We start from the raw sequence: 20638 nt of genomic DNA, 5'->3' as shown, positions 1-20638 counted from the left end.
TAATTAACTTAATAAGTTTTGGGTCGGGATGTTACAAGATAAGTGTTCTACCTCTTTCATAAGATTTGAAATCTTATGTCGGATACTTACCTTGCCTCCCATGACATGAGAATTCGACCTTACAATTCCATTATGGAGCAAGTTGCACCTTGGTCAAATATGGCCACGAGTGCCACAAAAATGACAAATTGGAACAAATCTCTTGACTTCTTGAGTAGATGCAGGTTCAACAGGTAGAGAGGATTTGACAAACTTCGTTTTCGACACAACGAAAGACTTATTACTTGGTTCAAATCCCAAGCCTCGTTTGTCACCATCTCTTATTCCCATGCTAATCATCTTGTCAATTTTTTATGCATCAATGATTAAAGAAACAATGTTTTCCTTTGAATTTGTAAGTTCAACTGCAAGGGCTTTTTTGTCATAGGTTAAAGAAATAATTAACTTATAGAGTCAGTCAACTTTGTTTGCAAAAACATCAACTTTTCGTTATACCAGCACTTACCTTTTCGGAATCTGTGTCGGGGGATTGAAACCCGTTTGCAATCCTGTTATTTTCCAACTTTAGCGCGGCAACAGATTTGACAATCTCTTCATTTCATTTGCTGAATTTTTTAGAAGCATCCAACAAATCATTATATTTCTTCATCATAAACTTAATATTGATATATTCACAATCACGATCCTTCTTTGTTGATTCAAGCGTACGGTTGTGATAAGTGCAATGGCCTTCTCATCATTTTCGGAGTCAAAATTAGTGCCTTATTTTTGCCATCCTTTTGTTTCTTTCAGGTGTCGGCACATTCCGAAGATATGTGACCGTAGCATTCACATTCAAAGCATTTGACATTTTCTTTTTTGGTTCTTTTGTTCATTTGACCTTCGAGATTTAGACACACCATCAGTATAATAAAAAAAAACTTATTTTAGAATATATACCTGAATTATTCTTTGACTCTCGACTTCTTGAATCTTAATTCTTGAGAAAGTCATGAATCGTCTTGTGAGAAGCGTCAATTCCTCATCATCGCAATCCTCATTTGAATGCCCATCATCTTCTTCGTTCACAACTTTGAAAGCAATATTTTTGCTCTTTTTAGGAGGTAAGTGTTTCATCTCATAGGTTTGAAGAGAACCTATGAGTTCACCCACTTTCTTAGTATTCAAGTCTCGAATCTCTTCAATGGTTTTGACCTTCGATTGAAACCTCTTAGGAAATGATCTCAAAATATTTTTTATAACCTTATCTTCTGAAATCTTTTCACCTAAATTTGAGCATGTATTCACAATGACACATAGTTTAGCATAAAATTCAGAAAAAATTTCATTCTCATCCATCACAAGTGTCTCAAACTACAGGTTGTGTATTTGGAGTTTAGCACCTCTTACTGTATCGGTTCCTTCTACCTGCAAAATATTCCAAGCTTCCTTAGAAGTATCACAACTATAGATATATTCAAATTTATTAGAAGAGATAGCAGTAAATAAAGCATTTAACCCTTTTTGGTTACAAGTTCAATTTTCCTGTTTCCAATTTCCCTGTGCCTCCATGTTTCGTATTTGATTTTTTGACATCTGTCACTCCATTAACTTCTAACCTAACACCGTTAACTTTTAATAAAATTAGAAAAATAAACTAATTATTGTGAGAAAATAAAAAGGGAAAAACCAATAGCCACCATAGCAACACACCCACCACCCAACGTGGTCAGCCACCCAACCCTTTCTCCTCCCATCTCTTCCTTGCCGCAAACAAAAGCCTCCTTTCTTTTTTATCTCTCTCAGTCTTGTCTCTGTTACGATCTTGAGATATGCAACTCAAGATCTCACTCATGTAAGGCAAGCTCTTTTTCAACATGCCTTAATATGAACAACAATATAATAATTCTGGGTAATGGGACTGAGACTCAAACCCTTCTTGACCAAAATTGACAAAACCAAGGGCTGAGGAGTAATCAAATTGAAATCTAAGCATAATCCTCAAACTATCTTGAATACCCAGACGAGGAAGAAGCCCTTTTAATGTCTTTTTGAAGAAGCATATGTCATCTTGTTCAAGACTTGAGGGAAGAAGGCTTTGCCAGCGGCAAGGATGATATGGGAGGAGAGAAGGTTGCAGCAGGAGGCGTAGGGTGGCTGACCACGTTGGATGGGTAAGGGGTTGTGGTGGCTGTTGGGTTTTTATTTTCTCTTAATAATTATTTTTTGTTTTTCTACTTTTATTAAAAGTTAACAGTGTGAAGTTAGAGGTTAGTGAAGTGACAAGTGTCAAAATATCATAGAGGAAACTCAGAGGTCACAAGTAAATTGGAAACATGAAAATTGGACTCTTTGGTTATTAGTACTGTGTGTGACTTCTTCACTAGTCCATTCCTCTCTAGTTTTGAGGATCGTGCTTTCTTCATTTCCTTTTCCAACTGTCTTTGTAGGTTTAGAAAATCCATGAACCACTATATTCCATATACGTTCATCTAGAGACTAAAGGAATGACTTCATTTTAGCCTTCCAAACACCATAGTTGTTGCTATCGAAATATGGTCGAAGTACAATTGATCCTGCGGCATGTTCCATCCTAAGGTCTGTCGGATCTTAATTACTTAGTGTGATTTGCAACTTGCTGTGATATCAATTGAAATTACCTGTAGGATAGCTTCAAAAACTAGAAGTGAGATGAATAGTATGTTTACAAATTTTAAGCATAACAAGGGAATAAAAACATGCCCAGAGGATTGATAAGTGGTATCAATCCTTGAATATAGAACGTAAAAATAAAGAACACACTGGAATTATTTTACGTGGTAAAACCCCACCTCTAGGAAAAATTCACGAGACTTCTCAGTCCAAAACAAATCCACTATAGAATGATGATTACAAGAAGTACTCACACACTTATCCTAATACACATTCTAGATAATGTTTATTGACTTCTTTTTAACTCAACTTCTAGCGGGATTACTTCTTTCTCTCCTTTTGTTGAATGAGATACTGGATACGATCAATTCAAACTCGCCGAAGGTATGAGGCACTTGTAACTTATGTAGATGAATGCAAATGTATGAAACGACAAATGATCAAGATAATCTTACTCTTGATGATCTACCTTTAAGAAAACAATGCACATCAATTTTCTTTAATTGGTTGGAAATCCGAAAATTCAAGTTAAAAGTTGTGTAAAGAATGAAGCATACGCTTCCTTTTTATAGTGGTTTTTAAAACAAGAAAGAAAACCAATCAGCAACTAAAATTGATAATCAAATATATTGATTTACAAAGAAGATTGACTGATCTCCAATCAATCAGTCACAAAGAGATCAATATATAATGACAAAGACGAATCCCAATCAAATAAGAAAACAAAGAAGACTTTTGAGGTGAAAAACGGGAAAGTAGTTTTTTGAATTGAAACAAACTTCCTTGAAACAAAAAGCCTTCCCAATCAAACTTTAATTATTTTAAAATTAGAGCTCCAAACAAATCCTTGATTTGAAAACAATTCTAAATTCAGCACAATGAATGATGATATTACCTTAGAAATCGTTGATTGAACCATATGGCTTCAAATCAGAGTTTCGGATTGAGACATTTGCCATTGCTAGTCTATCACAATGACTTTACCATTTATGTTAATCTATCTAAATGTCTAGGGAATGCCAATCACATAATCATTTACTGACATGAGTCACATTGGTCGATTGGGAATATGGAGAAAGAAAGGCCGAAACACAATTTAAAATTAGTGAGTTATCTTGAGTGGTTGAATTGTTTAACAGTCTTCATTTTCAGTCGTGAAATGTTCAAAAATCAATCCATTTGGTCCTTCACCTTTTAATGCACACATCAATTTGGTCTCTCATGTTTGCATTTCATTATAATAATAAAAATGGTCACTTAATGGTATGTGACCAACTTTAAAATGATGTTTTCATCAAAATACAAACTATTCATAAAAAAGAACTAAACCTCACGTCCAATGCTCAATAAGTTCATATGTTCTCCTCAATGTAAATTCAATGTGAAACTTTAAATGAAGAGCATATACCTTATCCAGCAAATAACATGTACTTTATTTTGTTTAATTTGTGGATGAGATATATTTTGATGAAAGTCATGTGACTAATTTAATGAAGTTTGAGAGATCAAATTAGTATGTATACATTCACATGTTTTTTTAATATAAGCTTCTCACACACATTACTACAATGTTATAGAAGTTTGAACTTGAGGTTGAGACCACAATTTATAAGTCAACGCAATTTCCCACTAGACTAGACCTTATTGGCAATAATAGGTAATGTAAACTATCAACAACAATTTAGTGTGTATACGACAATATGGTGAATTCAAGAGGCTTGTGATAAAAACTTTTATAACGCTTCAAATTTGCACAAACCTCACTTTCAATAACCCGTTTAGTAGGCTATTTTTATAAAGAGTGGTGATTTCTCCACTCCAATTTTATTCACTTATACTTCATTTTATAACTAAAAAACGAGTGTAAGTGAATAAATTGGAGTGAGAAAATCATTACCCTTTACAAAACCCAAACCCAATAAAAATTTAAAAACACCCCATTATTGAGAACAAAAGACCGGTAGGTCCGCAAACAAAGATCCATGTATCGGAAGCATAACTGGAATTGCTGAGAGCTTAGAACACAGTTTGGGGATTTGACCAAAACAGAACAAAAACGAAAAAAACGAAGAAGAAAACAGAACAGAGATTGGTGGTGAACAATATTTGGTGGACAAGTGAAGTGACAGTGATTAGCACAGCGAATTGCGAAAGAAGAGAGAATGCATTACTGGGTTCGAGCTTCTTCCTCTGATTTTGCTGGAACTCTACCCCAACCTCGCAGGCAAAAACTCTGTCTTTTTATCTCTCTTTCTCTCATATGGGTATATAGCTTTGAAGATTTTCCATTTGAATATAGTTTATGCTTTGAATTCTCAGTGGTCACACTGCCGTCATTATCGGTGGATCGAAGGTGGTCGTGTTCGGAGGCCTTATAGAGAAGAAGTTTCTCAGCGATATCGTCGTCTATGACATTGGTACTTTGTTTCTCACTCTCTATACATTTCATTGTGCTTTAGTCCGATTTTGATTTATATTTTCCTCTGGGTTCTCATGAATTCATTCAAATTTTGTAAATTTTACTCTCTGGAATTTCTGGGTATACTTGGTGTTACCGTTTTCCCTATAGAATCTCATTTTAGGATTTATTTTTTCTTCTCAGATAACAAATTGTGGTTTCAGCCAGAGTGCACTGGTGGCTCTGATGGACAAGTCGGTCCAAGCCCGCGAGCCTTTCACGTTGCTGTTGTGATTGATTGTCATATGTTCATCTTTGGTGGGCGTTCCGGTGGCAAGAGGTATCTTCACATCCATTACACGTTCTGCTCTATTACTCTGTTACTTTAATGCAAATGGTATTAACAATGAAGTTCGGTTTCAGGTTAGGTGACTTTTGGGTCCTGGATACTGGTAAGAATCTATTTATCATATGCTTCTGACAATGCACGAGAACGATAAGTATGTGCTTATCAAAGTTGATCTATTTGGTTTGTTGCTTTTTCTTTTGCCTCCCTTTTAATTGATGAGTATTGAATATGTGCTATATAAATTTAAGTTTGTTCTTGCTTCAGTTTGGAGAATTAATGTGTTAAGTTGGATAGAATGTTGTGGTAATCATTCTTTAGATAAATAATACGGTATTTTTCTCTGCCTCAAAAACATTTATGTTTGTTCCAGATATATGGCAATGGTCAGAGTTAACAAGTTTTGGCGACTTACCTTCCGCGCGAGATTTTGCTGCAGCTTCGGCTATTGGAAATCGGAAAATTGTTATGTGAGTATATTCGTTGCACCTTTTATTGATTAGGTGATGTTATGTTTCTCTATTAACTGTTGTACATAAAATGCAAACAAATGCAGGTATGGTGGCTGGGATGGTAAAAAGTGGTTGTCAGATGTGTATGTCATGGATACAAGTAATTTTTTTCTATGATTTTTGAATTACATGTTATTTTCTCCTTCATGTTTGGTTGAGAACATTTGTTGAAATGGTTGTAAATCAGTTATCTCTTGATCTTCTACCTTAAACAGTATCACTAGAGTGGATGGAGCTGTCAGTTACTGGATCGTTGCCACCAGCAAGATGTGGCCATACAGCTACCATGGTTGAGAAAAGGTTGCTTGTCTATGGTGGCAGAGGTGAAGTAGCATGCTTTGACTATGTTAATACTTGGATGTCATTAACCGACTCTTTATTCTAGTTTCACTTTTCTTTGCTCACTCACTCTCTCTCTCTCTCTCTCTCTCTCTCTCTCTCTCTCTCTCTCTCTCTCTCTCTCTCTCATTTATTTTATTCTATTTGACTTTTTGTTAGTTTGCTATGAGCAATACCCTCCATTATGGTAAAAGGATGTAATTTGTTATCATTTACTGTTCCTTCTAGATAATATATGGCACAACGTAACTAGAGTTGCATTACTCGTTTTCTTCCCTTCCATGTTCCAATAGTAGCAACTAATTTGCAGAAAGAAAACAGAAAAAAATTAAAAATAAATAGTGATTTAGGGAATGCTTATTTGAAAAAGTTTCTTTCATTATTTTGTCATTGTTGAGAAATAAAGATGCCTTTCTTATCAATTGGAAACCTAATGTTGAAGCCGTAGTGTCTTAGATTTTTGTTGTTGCCGTCTCTGCCATTTTGATGTAATTTCTTTGATTGCTAGTCAGGATTTGTAGGCCAGCTTGAGCTTGATGCAAATGGCTAAAATATCTTCTGCTTTATATGATTATCAATCAAATAAAAAGTTATTTTATGCCTTGTCCTCTTTTTGGCACTCTTTCATTTCCCATCAAAGTTTCTTACCGAAAAATTCTGCAATTTCTCACATCACATTAAACCAACCTAGTTACTTGAGGCATAATGATTTGTTTTTTACGATTTTGTAATTCCAAGGTAAATCCCATCACCCCTAGAAGAAATTTTCATTTTCCACATGGGGTCTTCCCATGAAATTTACTTGTGAAGGTAGACCATTCTTTCCACGGGATATCCCTGATTGCAGATCATTTTAGGGTCTGTGTTTTCGCACTAGTCATTTGGGGCGCTCCTAATTAAGTGATAATACTACTACATTGTATCCATAAGCTTTTTGAATGCTTGAATAATTTGGTATAACAAACTTCTACTCTTTGACTGTCCATATAGTCACCTTGAACTGTTTGATTAAAAGTAACTGGATATATGAATTTATGTTCGTTTGCTGATATTTGAATTTATTTTTTTGTTTGTTGATATATGAATTTATTTTTGTTTGTTGATATATGAATTTATTTTTGTTTGTTGATATTTGAATTTATTTTTGTTTGTTGATATATGAATAGTAATCTAATCAATCTCAAATTCACTGCTGGTGCTGCTTTTGTTTTTCTTCCTCTTCTCCTTTTCACTCTTTGTATATATAGCTCATATGTATATATGCCAATTTTTGCTTTTCTGTGTAAGAACAGGCATTAGATGCTTGCGTTCATTTTAGTGAATTTAGTGGCTTTTAGCTGACATGAGTACTCGTCTTGCCTTTCATAGGAGGTGGAGGTCCAATCATGGGTGATTTATGGGCTCTGAAGGGTCTAATCGAAGAAGGTTAGCAGTTTGTCCCCTTTTTATGATAGTATACTACTTCCCTTAAGTTTATTCAACATGAGTTTTGTCATGGCTCCGACTTTTGGTTTTACTTTGTTCTCATGTTTCTGAAAATTGCTCTATTTCTTGAGATTATTTTATTGCATATTATGTTTCCTCTCAAGATAACTGTAACTTGTGCTCCTATTACAGCACTAGTCTAGATGATGGATTTTCACACCTTCTAATTACTGCCATGTAAATTAAAATAGTATAATTACTCATCCCTTTGACATTCAGCCATGGCATTAGCTTTTTGTTGCACCCTCTTTGAACCTTACCAAACTGAGGTCTAGCCACCAAAAGATACGTAAGAGTTTTTCCTGAAAGATGGATGCATCATTTTAGTTTTGCTTCTGTCTTTCAAATGGTACTATAAAGATTAAGGAACCCCTTCCCTGCAATTTCTTCACTTGGAAGCGCACATGTATTTGATATGGAGGAGATTGTTTGCACCTGCATATTTAGGGCTATTATTTTTCTTCTCTTTTGTTTCTTTTAGCTTTACTTTTCTTCTTATTCATTTTTTAGAGTACTCAAATCCATGAGCTCTAGCTTCATATATGTCAATTCAAGATGCTCATTGTGTGTGTATATATTACTACTTGGTTTTTAGTTGTTCAACTGAATTTAGTATTTTGTCTTCTTTGTTGTGGAAGCAAGAGAATGAAACACCTGGATGGACCCAATTGAAGCTTCCTGGTCAAGCTCCTTCTCCACGTTGCGGCCATACCATCACATCGGGAGGGCACTATGTAAGTGACATTTGCTGTGAGTGTTTTTATGTTTGATACACTTTCTTCATGGACGACAATTACTTCATTACACTTCAGTTTACTTTTGTACTGTTGTGTTATTACGGAGAAACTGGTTAGGATAGGATAATTTTAGTAAAGGAAGAAGGATCACCATTCAAAGCTTTAAGTTTACATACATATTCTCAGATACCATGTTCACCATTTAAGCACTTTCTTCCTTGGTGATAGACATCACTACTTGAACAAGTAGCTTCAGAATTTTTCTTTAGTGGAAAATTTCATTTGTTTGTTACTTTTACAATTGCCTTACTTTTGCATAAGTTGTATGCATTCAGCTCTCATGGCAAGTAGTGTAGATTTGCCTAGAAACACTTGGATTCTGACCTACAGGAACCTTAACCTTAAAAAGTTGCTTCATATTTTCTTTACATAAAGTTGTAGATTATTTTTTTGTAACGTTCAGATCTGCCCTCATAAAGCTTGTTTCAGTGATCAGTTCCATATATGGTGATAATTTGGGAAAGCATGGTTATTGTAGGCCGAGCCTTAAATTAGGAGAGGAGAGATGAAAAGGAAAGAAAATGCATATAAAATAAATAAGTTAATATGTTTGATTGTGAATGGTCAAACCAATTCTAAAAATCTGTCACTCACACACAATAAGATAAAGAAGAAACACTTCAAATCTGAATCTTAGACTAACAAGAAGAGGTTTACCCTAGTATCTATCTTTTTGTAACATTTTGGCCAAAGCAAGTAAACATCAGTTCTGTATTCTATGGTTGTTGATTACATGAATCATATTCATATTGATGATGACAATGGCAGATAGCTTAGCCAAGTTGGCTAGAGCGGATGTGCTCCCCACTCTGCACCCCAGTTCAAATCCTCCTCCCCGTAGTTTTGATTAGTTTAAAGTAGATTATCGCTTGTATAAAAAAAAAAATTATTAATGATGACAATGGATATTATCATATCATCGTATTCCTTTTTGTTTTCAATGTTTTATTGTTGTCTTTTATACCTGATTATAGAAACTGTATTTGCAGCTGTTGCTATTTGGTGGCCATGGAACGGGTGGCTGGTTGAGTCGTTATGACATTTATTACAATGACTGCATTGTTTTAGACAGGGGTGACTACTTCTTGCCTTTCTGTTTGTCTTTTAGCTGATTTGTGCGTAATGTGCCATCTTTGATGCCATTTTCATTTTACCGTGCTACTACTGTTTTGACAAGCAATAGGCCTACCATTCAACTGACACAAGTGCTCCAATTAAAATTTCAGTATTCAACAACCCATGTGCTTTATTGGTCCACTTTTCTTATGTTAGAGAAGAAAAAAGAAGTAAAATGTATTTCATTGCCCGCCGAGATACCGCATTCTTGAATAATCCTATTATTGAGAACCTACAGAAACTTTTAGGTTGTCGTACACAGACGTCTTGACTAATGCCATTAACAACCACTGCTTAACATGGAAACCTGAAATAGAAAAGTGTGTTGCACTATTAAGACCAGTTTATAAAAATTAGCAAAATGGGGATTACTTTAAATGCCAAAGAAATATTTTCTTAATTACATCTTATATACTTAGTAGACAACTGTATAGTGTGAGACATTTCTAAGTTTTTGATATAGTTGTTTTGATTTCCGTCATTCTTTGGCAGAACTTGATTTACAAAATTGTGAATCATTTCCTACCAACCATACCCAACACATTTTTGTTTCTTGACATGGTTTGAATTCTTTCCTTATTTCTGCATTTATTTATAATTTCTCTTTCCTCTGGAATCAAGTTTCTGCGCAGTGGAAGCGCTTGCCTACTGGCAATGAACCCCCTCCTGCTCGAGCATATCATTCTCTAACATGCATGGGTTCGCGTTATCTGTTATTTGGTGGCTTTGATGGAAAATCAACATTTGGTGATCTATGGTGGTTGGTTCCCGAAGGTACTAATATGTCTTCTTATTGTTCTCATCTAATCATTTGCTTGTTGTCTCACCAACCACTTTTGAAGATGAACTGGGTTACATTGTGAACAATCTCCTATGTAACTTTGTTGCCTTTGAGTTTTAAATTGAGTGCCTTAGATCATAACCTCAAATCTTGCGAACCATAAAACTTTCCTTAAACTTGGAATATTGCCAAACTTTCTTAAAAAATAAATTTGTAGTTGGTCTTCAATCTATTTTATACCCTTTTTTTTCCTGCTGGAACGCTTACAAAATGTTCAATGTGATGGTGAAAAGTCTAAGGTTAGATTTTGATATTACAATTTAACAATTCCAATTTATATCACAATTTGGAGGGTAATTTTGGTCATGATGTGCAGGCTCTAAATTCATCATAAGGCTTAGAAGTGGGTTTATTGAAGAAGAGAAAATGCTAGAAGCATGTATTATTGGCTAAGAAAAATATTTCATGATCCTGCTATATATTTGTCCAAGCAGGAGGGAACCTTGTTTATTTCTTTAATGCCTCATGAAGTTTGAATTAGAACCTAATTCTAACATGTTCTAATTGTCACGTTTTGCTTGTTCTGTAGAGGACTCTATTGCAAAGAGATTACTTGCGACTTCACCAACCAATCTTGCTCAAAATAAGGATGTGGTGATGGGAAATAATAATGTCCAATCTGAAGGCAAGGTATAGCAAATGCCTCTAATTACATCCAACTTTCTATATGGAGTTATCAAGTAGTAAACTGCCTTTCATAAACTTTTTGTTGCCTTTAATCATGTCTGCTAGAATCCTGTTGAACTTGGTTGGTTGTTATTCAAACTTTTTTGCTATTGCTTACTGCTAGATTTTAACTTCCTCCTAATTTTAACAGGAGAGCCAAATGGAAGAATCTGTTGTTTCAGAGTTACAAAAAAGATTAGGAATATCAGTTTCTCTCCTTGGTAATGGTGTTCCAATTGTGGATGAGTTGGAAGACACAGAATTTGTTCAACTAGCATCGAGTTTGGTTGGAGAAAGAGTTTCTAGTAATCAACAGGTTTCAGATATTCAGGTAGGGTACTTTTATGATGCTGATACTAGGCACTTTGAGTTTTAAATGATAAGTGCTATCTGTGGTGTGAAAAAGTACAAAACTAACAAAAACACAACTCAGGCACTTCGTGACCACTGGAGGAAATCTACACCGAGACATATACCACTTAAAGAGCTTGGACCCTTGCTTCGGGACTACCAACGTTTGATTACTCGTCATCTTCAGTAAGAACATTAAGCTGAACTTTTTGAGAATTATGTGGTTGTTTTTAAAGATATTACCAGCTTAACTACAAATGGCTAGCTGAAATCCTCGAATTATCTTTGGCTGTGCATGCAAGATGCTCATATATTTTTTTATACACAAATTTTCAGTCATGCGTTTTATGTATATAGTTGTGGCACACAGTAATCACATCATATCCTATTCTAGCTCGTGATACTCACATAGCATTGGTTGTTGAGTTGAGTCCATGACCTATGTTCTGGTACAGTATAATGATTATAGAAATTGTATCACAGCTCGGGAAGTGTTATTGGAAATTTTGCCTGCTCACTTCATTTTTACTTAGTTTATCCAATAGATTTATCCTAAATTGAAATAACAATTTGATGATATACTTCTAATAAATATTTACCATGCATGCTGTACATGAAATTAGAATAGGATAAAAAGGGGTTATTTTAGAAAAGCAAGTACAGTGAGCTGGAGAATAGTCAAAATGATGCTGCTAGGAGTCCTCCAATGGTAGGAGCAAGATGATAGTGTGAAGCTGTGTACAAAAGGAGACTCCAATGGTAGGAGTATGATGATACTCTGGACCAGATTGGTTTTGTTGCTGAAATTTGAAATTGGTGTTGTTTTCTGAAACAGATGTTCAAGACATTCAATTAATGGAATTTGATTAATTGGGGTATCATTATATGTGATTTTATTTTATTTTATTTTTTATACATTGTTGCAGGATCTATCGAAATAATTAATCGTTTGTTTTGGATTTATATATGTGTTCTTAGCCATTGTTTGTGGATTTTTTAGTTCTAAACTTTGCTCATTAGTGTTTTTGTTCCCTTTTCTCGTGTGGAATTTGCTTTGTGGCTATAATAGGGCGAATGGTGGATCTCATATGCAGTTCATCGAGTCTAGTTTTCCTGGAAAAGTGGCTTATGGGTTTTATCATATCAGAAATGTTAACCAGGTATTAATTATGTTTAGTTATGCAACGCAATCAAATTAATCATTATCTTTACCACATGCTTATATTTTTCTTTTTCGGTACTTGTCATTCTAGTTTCTGTTTATATATACTTTCCTTTATTTCCCCTCTTCTCATGGGTTGTTAATTTCATGATGATTTTCAGTTGCGTATGGATGACATCCCAAAGCTTCTGGCAGAGTACAAACAACTACTGCCAAATTAAGTGGAGGTGAAAAAACTAAAACTAAAAAAAGCGCTGTCCTCTAAAAGATATATTGTGACCAATCTCCATTTTCATTGAAGTTAAGGTATTTTGCTCTCATGTTTCTCCGGCACAAACCTCCACTTGTGAACTCATTGCTAGACTGATTTAAAGATCTTGTACATGTCGACCATAGACTTGTTGTAAGATGCCAATATTACTGTCTTTCTGACATCCTTAGAATCCACTGCTGTTTTAGATGATATATTATGCTTGGTAGACCTTTTTAAGGTATACAGGTATGTGTATATATATATATATATATGAAATGAATGAACTTCTTAGTACCACTATGTGGAAATTTCAGATTATTTATTGAAACTTCTTTGCATATGTTATAAATGAACTCGATCTTCAAAATCGACTGCGTAAACTCTTTTATAAGCTATCTTGAGTTCTATGGGTTAGGATGAATTTCTGCTGGTCGCATCACCCTTCCATAAAGTTTGACAAACATATAGTGTATGCTTGCTTGACAAGTATTTTGCCTGGAAATCATATTAATTGCATGATGTTTAAACTGTAGATAATTATAATAATAGGTTCTCAAAATTCCAAAAATTGTTACCAGCTTTGCTGTTGGTGTGAAGAAAATAAAATGTAAGATTCCTTTGGAAAAATTGCATTGCTGTTTTACCATAGAAGTTTGAATTTCTCTTATCTGGATTGATACAATGAAACAGTACATCTGCCAAGAATGCAGATTCCTCTATAGTCTTTAATCTCCATACATCCAAGAAATTTATTTCCAAATGTACTAATTGAATATATTAGACAATGGAATCTGCCGATCAGCATTAGGAAATTTCAATGTGTGGGTTCTATGTTCTTGCTCAGCTCCTCTAGCTTCTGCATCCTCAATCTCTCGCTCTCGGTCAGCATCTGGTAAGTAGATTACAAATTGGAAGAATTACCAAGTGCAGAATGGGATGTAACAATAAATTTGTAGAGCAAATGAGACTTGGTACTTACCTCCATCAGTGTGGTTACAAGTTGAGCCTTTTCTTTGTTCTTTTCATTGAAGCTTTCCAGCGCTTCTTTATATTCTTTTTCCTGTTGTCAGTGAGATGTGAGTGGATGCATGCTCTAATGTTAGTGCAGTAACTAGGTGAAAGTATAATCAAGCATAATTAGCAATTGTTAAGCACCTTCTTCTGGTAGCTCAGCCCCAATGGCTTCAGCTCTCGGTTAACCATGTCGATTTTCTTCCTTACATTTGCAAGTTCCTTCCTCAAGGGATCTCCCATCACTTCGAGCTCCTACTAGATTGTTAATGTATGATATAATTTCATTATGAAGTAATTTATGTGGCCGATCAAGAAGAATAGGTCCTATAGGCAAGTCATTTGGGTTCAAATTACTAGTGAACCATGTTACCAAGCCCTCCTAATCAAGAACAAAAAAAATATCCAACAAGGTCGAAATAAATTCAAAATAGGATCCATATATTTTGTGTCCACAGTGTGTTATGTCTAACATCACATCGTTCTAGGCTTCCTATTTTATTTTTTAGTGGATATCCATAGTGGGTAGGGTACCCTTCTAACCTTCAAGTTAGAAATAAATGTTTTTAGCCCTACTTAGTAATAAGCTCACGCTACAACACTCAACATTTTGGCCTTAATTACCAAAGTAATATTTTTTGGACGCTTGATCCTATTTCAATAGCTTGAGAGTCCAACATAAATTGATCAGCGAATTGTGAAAAGAAAAAAATATTCCAACAAAAGTTTGTTGAACTTACTTCCCAAATCTGTGCCAAACGCCTAGTTTCTTCCTCAGCACGACCCAATTGAAGTTCAACTTTCTCCTTAACTTCCATCTTCTTCCTCTCAATCTCTTCCTCTCTAGCTTCCCATGCTGATATTGCCAATCTTGAAACTTCCTCATCCTCGTTCTCCTCTGTTGATAGCCTCCCATTATTGGAAATGCTCCCAAGGCTCTTCATTTTCTGCATTTGTCACAGCTCCAAATTCAATTTGGCCTCTATCTGCATCCACAAAACCCACCTCCTTTAAGTATTCTTCTTATTAATTCCATATACACTCTCCTATTGCTTTTGCTTCAAACTTCTCTCTCCCCTTTCCTTTTCTGGTAGGTCTTCTCTCCTCTTCTCTTGCTTTCTTTTGAGTACGTTTGTCAGAAAGGAAGAGAAGACAAATTCTAAGTGCTCAACAGAAGACATGGCCTAATTGACTTTTGTTGGTGCATTTTGATATAGGTCTTTGTCCCATCATTATCTAAACCCCTACAATTAGAGCAATTAGAGCATCACCTATTGCAATCTCATTTTATAAAGAAAATTTTCGTGGGATGTTCTGGTCACGTGATAGTGATAAATCGTGAAACAGTCCAATTAAAATGACGTACTTGAAAAATAAAAGTCAGTCGTCAAATTTAGATAACATCTTCGCCATTTTTCAAGCTTAGAGATAATATTTCCTTCAATTTTATCCAAAAGTAGTTGAAATGTCGAATTTCGACACACTCTTTCTCAAATGTAGGTAACTGACTACGCAATGAAAGTATGGCAACCATGGTTCAACATTGCTTGAAGCAAGAGGAACTGTGTCAAGCAACAATACCATACATATAAATAATGCTTGGTTAATATAAGCTCATTTGCTTTCCTTTTCATTCTTATTGTCTGTCAATTCATTATAAGGGAAAACCAGCTACAAAAGTCCACTTTTCAGGTCATTACGTCAGAATCAAATCACTTGCAACAAATACTTAATTGCACAAATAATTCATTCCATAAAAACATAAGAAAACATAGACATTAAAAATAAAAATAAAACCATAATTAGCAAATGTAATGCCCCCAAGTTTGCGAGAAGATACAGCAACATAATTAGCCTTACCACAACCATTCAGCTACCGCCTGTGAGAGAACTTTGTCAGCAAGTAATTCTAGAATCTAAACATTTCCACTACAGTTGACAACATAACATTGCACATATTTGCTAATCAATCATAACAATTTCTTAACAATTCTGAATTTTCGGAGAACCAAACAACATATTGGATTAATTTCTAGCAAAATCCGCCTTCGGTAGGAAGACGAAAATGAGATAATGTCATTTTCATTGAAGTGAAATGACCACATATCAGAAGCAAACCTATCCTTTACATTCCTCGAGGGAAAATTGTTTCTCACAGGATATGTATCGTCAATTACAAGCAACTCAGAAAATGTTACTACTGTATATCTTCAAGCGTAAATGGGAAATGAAAGAAACCAAGGGCAGACTGTAATTGATGTTAACGTCTGCTGAAAGCCAAATCAACATAATTGGAACCATGTCTGAGGAATGAGGGGGAAAAATCACAAGAGCAACACACATTTCTCATTCAAGCAAAGTTCACAGGATGCTACACTATAGTATAAACAAAACACTCTCTGCCAGGAAGTAAAGATAGGAGGAATCAGGGTACAAAGGCAATATCTTTGAAGTACTCGTGCTCAAGAGCAGTCCTGGCCGTAATCCTTTTGCTGGGATCCAAGCAGAGCATTTTCTGGAAGATAAAAAAGCAAATACTTAAATGATAGAAAAACCAAACTGCAGTAGATGCTTTCATGTCGTGTTAATGATAGAAAAACCAAACTGCAGTAGATGCTTTCATGTCGTGTTTAACAATTATTTTCTGCTCATCTATCAAGCCCACTTAAATTTGCCACATGTCATGTGGACTGGCAACAGAGAGAGCGTCAAGAATGAACGTATTAAAATTTGCAATCAACAAACCCACCGAACTCCTCAAGTTGTTGCTGAAATAAATTCATATAACGAAACTAAGGAAAAAAATGGACAACATCAATCACCAAAAGGACTTGCTTCCAGGGAATCGAAGCGCAGGAAACTTCTTTTTTTATTTTCCAAATTTGATTATCGAATTTTACCAATGAAAATTAAGGTACTTCTCTTTTGGCAATAGGGGAAACTACAATACTCCCCGTATACCATACTAACATCTTTGTGGGACTGGCTAGGAACTCGTGGAAGACGCACAATTAAATTACAGTGGAGACGTACATATACGAACAATTTTTTCCCATGGAGTGCATAAATTGAACATGTACTTACAGAGAGAAGATCAACACCAGCTGATTCAAGATTTGGAACTGCAGTTGCCAAGTCCTGCAAAGTCAAGGATGCTTCTCTCAATATTATGAGTAACACATAGGTTGACGATTTTATGATGGGACTAGATAGCAACACACAGAGTTCAATTACCTTAGCAAGCCACTTAGGAAAGGAAGACTTAAAATCAGGCAAAGAATTCACTCCAGGCCATGTATCCTCAGTTGGAGTACCCATGATTCTTCATATGAAAAGCAACAGTGTGAGTACGACAGGATACATTGAGGATGATGGGATGCATAACATGGTCTACAGCCATCTGGCTGCATGTCTTCCACGAAAAGGAAAAAAGGAAAGAAAAGCATAGATTTGGTTGGGAATCTTTCACCTAAATATCTTGAACAATTCATCAATCTCAGAGTCCCCAGGAAATAAAGGTCGTTGGTTTACCATCTCAGCAAATATACAACCCACGGACCACACATCTACTGGAGTAGAGTAATGGCGGGAACCAAGCAATATCTCCGGCGCTCTATACCAGAGAGTCACCACCTACGCAGAACCACCAACAGTTAAATCACTTTATTGTTTTTTGTTTTTGTTTTTGTTTTTGTTTTTTTTTTGGGTTAAGACTTTATTGTTAATATTAAAACACAAACACAGGCACACTAAATAGTGCTCAAGTGTTAACAAATCAAACTACCTAAATATTGCTTTCAGAAATATTAATTTTTAATTTCAATACATGTGATTTTTCTTGGAGCAAAGCAGTTCAATTTTGCATCATATCACAACAGACGCACTAAATTGTGCTCAAGTGGTACTAATTGCCACATTTTTTCTTTTCTTTCTATTGTTACTAATTAAAGTGTGAGAGGAAAGAAAACTGATCTGAATAATTGCAACAGCTAAATGTCATGATCTGAATCACTCATACCTCATGAGTAAATGTCCTAACAGGAATACCAAATGCTCTAGCCAGTCCAAAATCTGCAAGCTTTAGTGAATTGGTACGACGATCTATCAGCAGATTCTGGGGTTTCAGATCTCGATGAAGAACTCTATGTGAATGACAATAAGCAATGCCTCTGAGAATCTGATAAAGGAACATCTGCAGAAACGGCACATGGCCAAATGACATTTCATTGTAAGATTATTATTGCAGTAGTCTATTGTCAAAATCAGGATGGATTACATAACAATATAACAATTTCAAGCATGATATACGGTAACCTCAGTAGAAACTAGAAGTAAACATCATAAGCATCACACAACATTGGGCCATAAAGCATTTGAAATCTGCTTTACAAACTAAGAGAAGAAGTACACAAATAAATAAATGACAAATGTAAAAGCAGGAAGCTAAATAAAAAGCCCACAAATGATAGCCTCTTATACTTATTCACGAAAGCTAAATTTCTTAAATAAAATTAAAATTAAAAATTAACACCCATATTGATGCAGGAGCATCTACGAAGCTCTCTAAGATTACTTAGGCCCGTCAGTCAATTGGGCTAGGGTTCTATTTACTTTAAATTATTAGTTACTTCTTTAGTTTTCCTATTCTTACTAGGATTTGGTTTAATTTCCTGTTTAGGGTTTTACTTTCCGATGTCAATTAGGTTTTCTGTATTCTAGTATAAATAGGCTAGTTAGAGACTCTTGTATGGAGTTTTTGTTGATGAATATAATTTCAGACTTTAGTCTATACAGTTTCTGTTGGGATTTTGCCCTAGAACTCAATTATCTTTGTTCCAACTTCAATTCTATTGCTTTATCCTTCTATCCTCTTTATTTTGGGTATGTTTGGGTCACTGGACAGCAGCTTATAGCCGCTGCCCTGCATCACACATGCATCTCCATTCCAGCCTCCCTAACCTTGCCAAAATTTACAAACCATGACAGTCAAGGAATGGACTGCACCTGAGATGAAATACTATAATTTGCTGATCAAATAACTACTAAATGTACCAACTAGGTCAATCAAAGGTTTGTAAAGACAAGAAAGCAATCGCTCACTTTTATTTGGCGAGGATCCTTTGCAAACTCAGGAGTAGAATCCATATGCTTCTTCAGATCCAAGTCCAGGTACTCAAAAACCAGATACAAGCGCTTCTCACTGTGCACTACATCCTGCAGCCTGTTAAGCAAATACCCATTAGAAGAATTTGTCAAATATATCTTCTTCCCTGATAGACAATAAAAGTGTACGCACCAAATATGAATATCTAGCAACGTAAACAAGCCATAAGGAAATATGGAAGATGCCTAAGAAAGCAGATTAAAAAGTTTTCATTATATTAAATTTTGCCTTCTATTTAAAATACATTCTAGAAGCACTGAGTTTAGGACACACCCAATGACTGTGTTTAAACATCTCTATGAGGATCCCTGTTCCACTAATTTATTTTTTGGGGTCCTCATGCTTAGGCACCAAAAGAAACGCTACTTTCCTGGTCAAGCTCAGACAAGCGGGGCAAAGCAACATGCTCAGAGTGAAGTAAATAAACAGTGATTAACTAGCTCAGTCATGTTATATTTTGGATTCTTTGATACGTTAAATTTCCATTTAAAGGGGAATGAATATAGAAGAAGAACACGCTACAACTCGAAGCTACACTGCAGTCCAAAAAGAAATATTAACTCAAGAGAAAAGTCTGAAATTCATAGGTCTACTTTTCCTCGACAACAGGTAATACCTTCGGCATTTTTATGATTCACAGAAACTGAATGCCCAAACATGAAGTTGAAGCTGTCAATACATGAATAATTTTCTCATAAAACCCCTTAATTGAAGAAATTAGTCACAATGAATTCAATATACCTGACAATGTTGCCATGTTGCATTTCTTTCAAGAGTGAAATTTCGCGTATTGCAGTGCTTGGCACCCCCTCATCTTCCTGCTCTAAACGAATCTTCTTCAAAGCTATAGTCTCATTAGTGATACGATCACGAGCCTTGTAAACCACGCCATACGTTCCTTCACCAATCTTCTCAACTTTCTCGTACTGCACAACGACAAACATCAGAGTCATAGAAAATAAACAAAAACAAAGTAAAATCAAAGACCCAAATTCACAAAAATGGCACGTCCATCACTAACCTGGTCCATCCGGCCTTTCTTCTCAAACCCAGGCCTTCAAAGCCTATAGGAAACGTAGAAAATACCCTTATCAATTGTAAACATAGTTGCCTAATTCGCTCATCGCCCTACGAATTTCGATCTGGATCGAGCGTACCCAATCGCGGTACGGTATCGATCTGGAACGAAAGATTTAACGACTCAGTTCCAGAGGAGAGAACAGTACCTGGTAGACGACGTCGCTGCTACACAACAGTACCTGACCGCCGACAGCAGACGAACAATCGAGGGCACATGAGGGAGAGTGCTATAGCTGATGAGCCCACGTTTGATTCTTGCTCTCTTGGCATAAGGGGAAGGAAGATATTGGGTTCGTAGAGGATTTTTTTGGACGGATTCCAAGAGGACAGCCCAGCCCACGCAAAAAGGCTCCTGGTCTCCCAAAATCAGCTCCAGCGGTGACATCCAGCCCGGGCAAGCCCAAGGCAAGATAGGCGCTGACGTCAGCGACGAAAAAAATTAAAAATTCGAAAAAAATTCTGAAAAATTACCAAACAATTCAAAAA

The 20638-nt window shown here is 35.6% G+C and overlaps 3 protein-coding genes across 4 annotated transcripts; 1 reads left to right on the top strand and 2 right to left on the bottom strand.

Moving 5' to 3' along the window:
* Nucleotides 1–4551: 4551 nt before the first annotated feature.
* On the top strand, nucleotides 4552–13268 carry LOC117619989 (protein GLUTELIN PRECURSOR ACCUMULATION 3). The gene is made up of 16 exons (XM_034350069.1): nucleotides 4552–4855; nucleotides 4951–5048; nucleotides 5234–5369; nucleotides 5453–5481; nucleotides 5749–5845; nucleotides 5932–5987; nucleotides 6103–6210; nucleotides 7595–7651; nucleotides 8354–8445; nucleotides 9498–9582; nucleotides 10246–10398; nucleotides 10995–11095; nucleotides 11283–11462; nucleotides 11565–11668; nucleotides 12552–12642; nucleotides 12806–13268. The coding sequence occupies exons 1-16, from the start codon at nucleotides 4794–4796 to the stop codon at nucleotides 12863–12865; spliced, it is 1509 nt and encodes a 502-aa protein (XP_034205960.1). The 5' UTR covers nucleotides 4552–4793; the 3' UTR covers nucleotides 12866–13268.
* A 232-nt stretch (nucleotides 13269–13500) lies between these two features.
* LOC117619991 lies at nucleotides 13501–15849 on the bottom strand. 2 transcript variants are annotated; one of them, XM_034350071.1, is made up of 4 exons: nucleotides 14649–15849; nucleotides 14053–14163; nucleotides 13877–13957; nucleotides 13501–13786 (listed from the first exon to the last, which is right to left on the bottom strand). In XM_034350071.1, exons 1-4 carry the CDS (start codon nucleotides 14859–14861, stop codon nucleotides 13712–13714), a joined length of 480 nt encoding a protein of 159 aa, XP_034205962.1. In that variant the 5' UTR covers nucleotides 14862–15849; the 3' UTR covers nucleotides 13501–13711. The 2 variants fall into 2 exon arrangements, with proteins under 2 accessions (XP_034205962.1, XP_034205963.1); XM_034350072.1 differs by having other exon boundaries at nucleotides 14053–14166; nucleotides 14649–14753.
* A 125-nt stretch (nucleotides 15850–15974) lies between these two features.
* On the bottom strand, nucleotides 15975–20428 carry LOC117619990 (cell division control protein 2 homolog). The gene is made up of 9 exons (XM_034350070.1): nucleotides 20299–20428; nucleotides 20094–20136; nucleotides 19814–19998; nucleotides 19009–19129; nucleotides 17927–18100; nucleotides 17378–17541; nucleotides 17143–17230; nucleotides 16993–17046; nucleotides 15975–16423 (listed from the first exon to the last, which is right to left on the bottom strand). The coding sequence occupies exons 2-9, from the start codon at nucleotides 20100–20102 to the stop codon at nucleotides 16334–16336; spliced, it is 885 nt and encodes a 294-aa protein (XP_034205961.1). The 5' UTR covers nucleotides 20103–20136; nucleotides 20299–20428; the 3' UTR covers nucleotides 15975–16333.
* Nucleotides 20429–20638: the final 210 nt, after the last annotated feature.

Source organism: Prunus dulcis, chromosome 2 (assembly GCF_902201215.1).
Source record: "Prunus dulcis chromosome 2, ALMONDv2, whole genome shotgun sequence".
Lineage (NCBI taxonomy): Eukaryota > Viridiplantae > Streptophyta > Magnoliopsida > Rosales > Rosaceae > Prunus > Prunus dulcis.
This window is presented reverse-complemented; position numbering and strand designations above follow the sequence as displayed.

Excerpts from the sequence above, each read along its gene's own strand:
- LOC117619989 (XM_034350069.1), top strand. The coding sequence starts at position 4,794 with ATGCATTACTGGGTTCGAGCTTCTTCCTCTGATTTTGCTGGAACTCTA. Across the intron at positions 5,482-5,748 it reads CTTTTGGGTCCTGGATACTG|ATATATGGCAATGGTCAGAG; the intron begins GTAAGAATCTAT and ends TGTTTGTTCCAG. Across the intron at positions 11,669-12,551 it reads TTGATTACTCGTCATCTTCA|GGCGAATGGTGGATCTCATA; the intron begins GTAAGAACATTA and ends TGGCTATAATAG.
- LOC117619991 (XM_034350071.1), bottom strand. The coding sequence starts at position 14,861 with ATGCAGAAAATGAAGAGCCTTGGGAGCATTTCCAATAATGGGAGGCTA. Across the intron at positions 14,164-14,648 it reads GTTTGGCACAGATTTGGGAA|GAGCTCGAAGTGATGGGAGA; the intron begins GTAAGTTCAACA and ends ACAATCTAGTAG. Across the intron at positions 13,787-13,876 it reads TTGTAACCACACTGATGGAG|ATGCTGACCGAGAGCGAGAG; the intron begins GTAAGTACCAAG and ends TCTACTTACCAG.
- LOC117619990 (XM_034350070.1), bottom strand. Across the intron at positions 17,231-17,377 it reads GAATTGTTCAAGATATTTAG|AATCATGGGTACTCCAACTG; the intron begins GTGAAAGATTCC and ends TTTCATATGAAG. Across the intron at positions 16,424-16,992 it reads CTGGTGTTGATCTTCTCTCT|AAAATGCTCTGCTTGGATCC; the intron begins GTAAGTACATGT and ends TTTATCTTCCAG.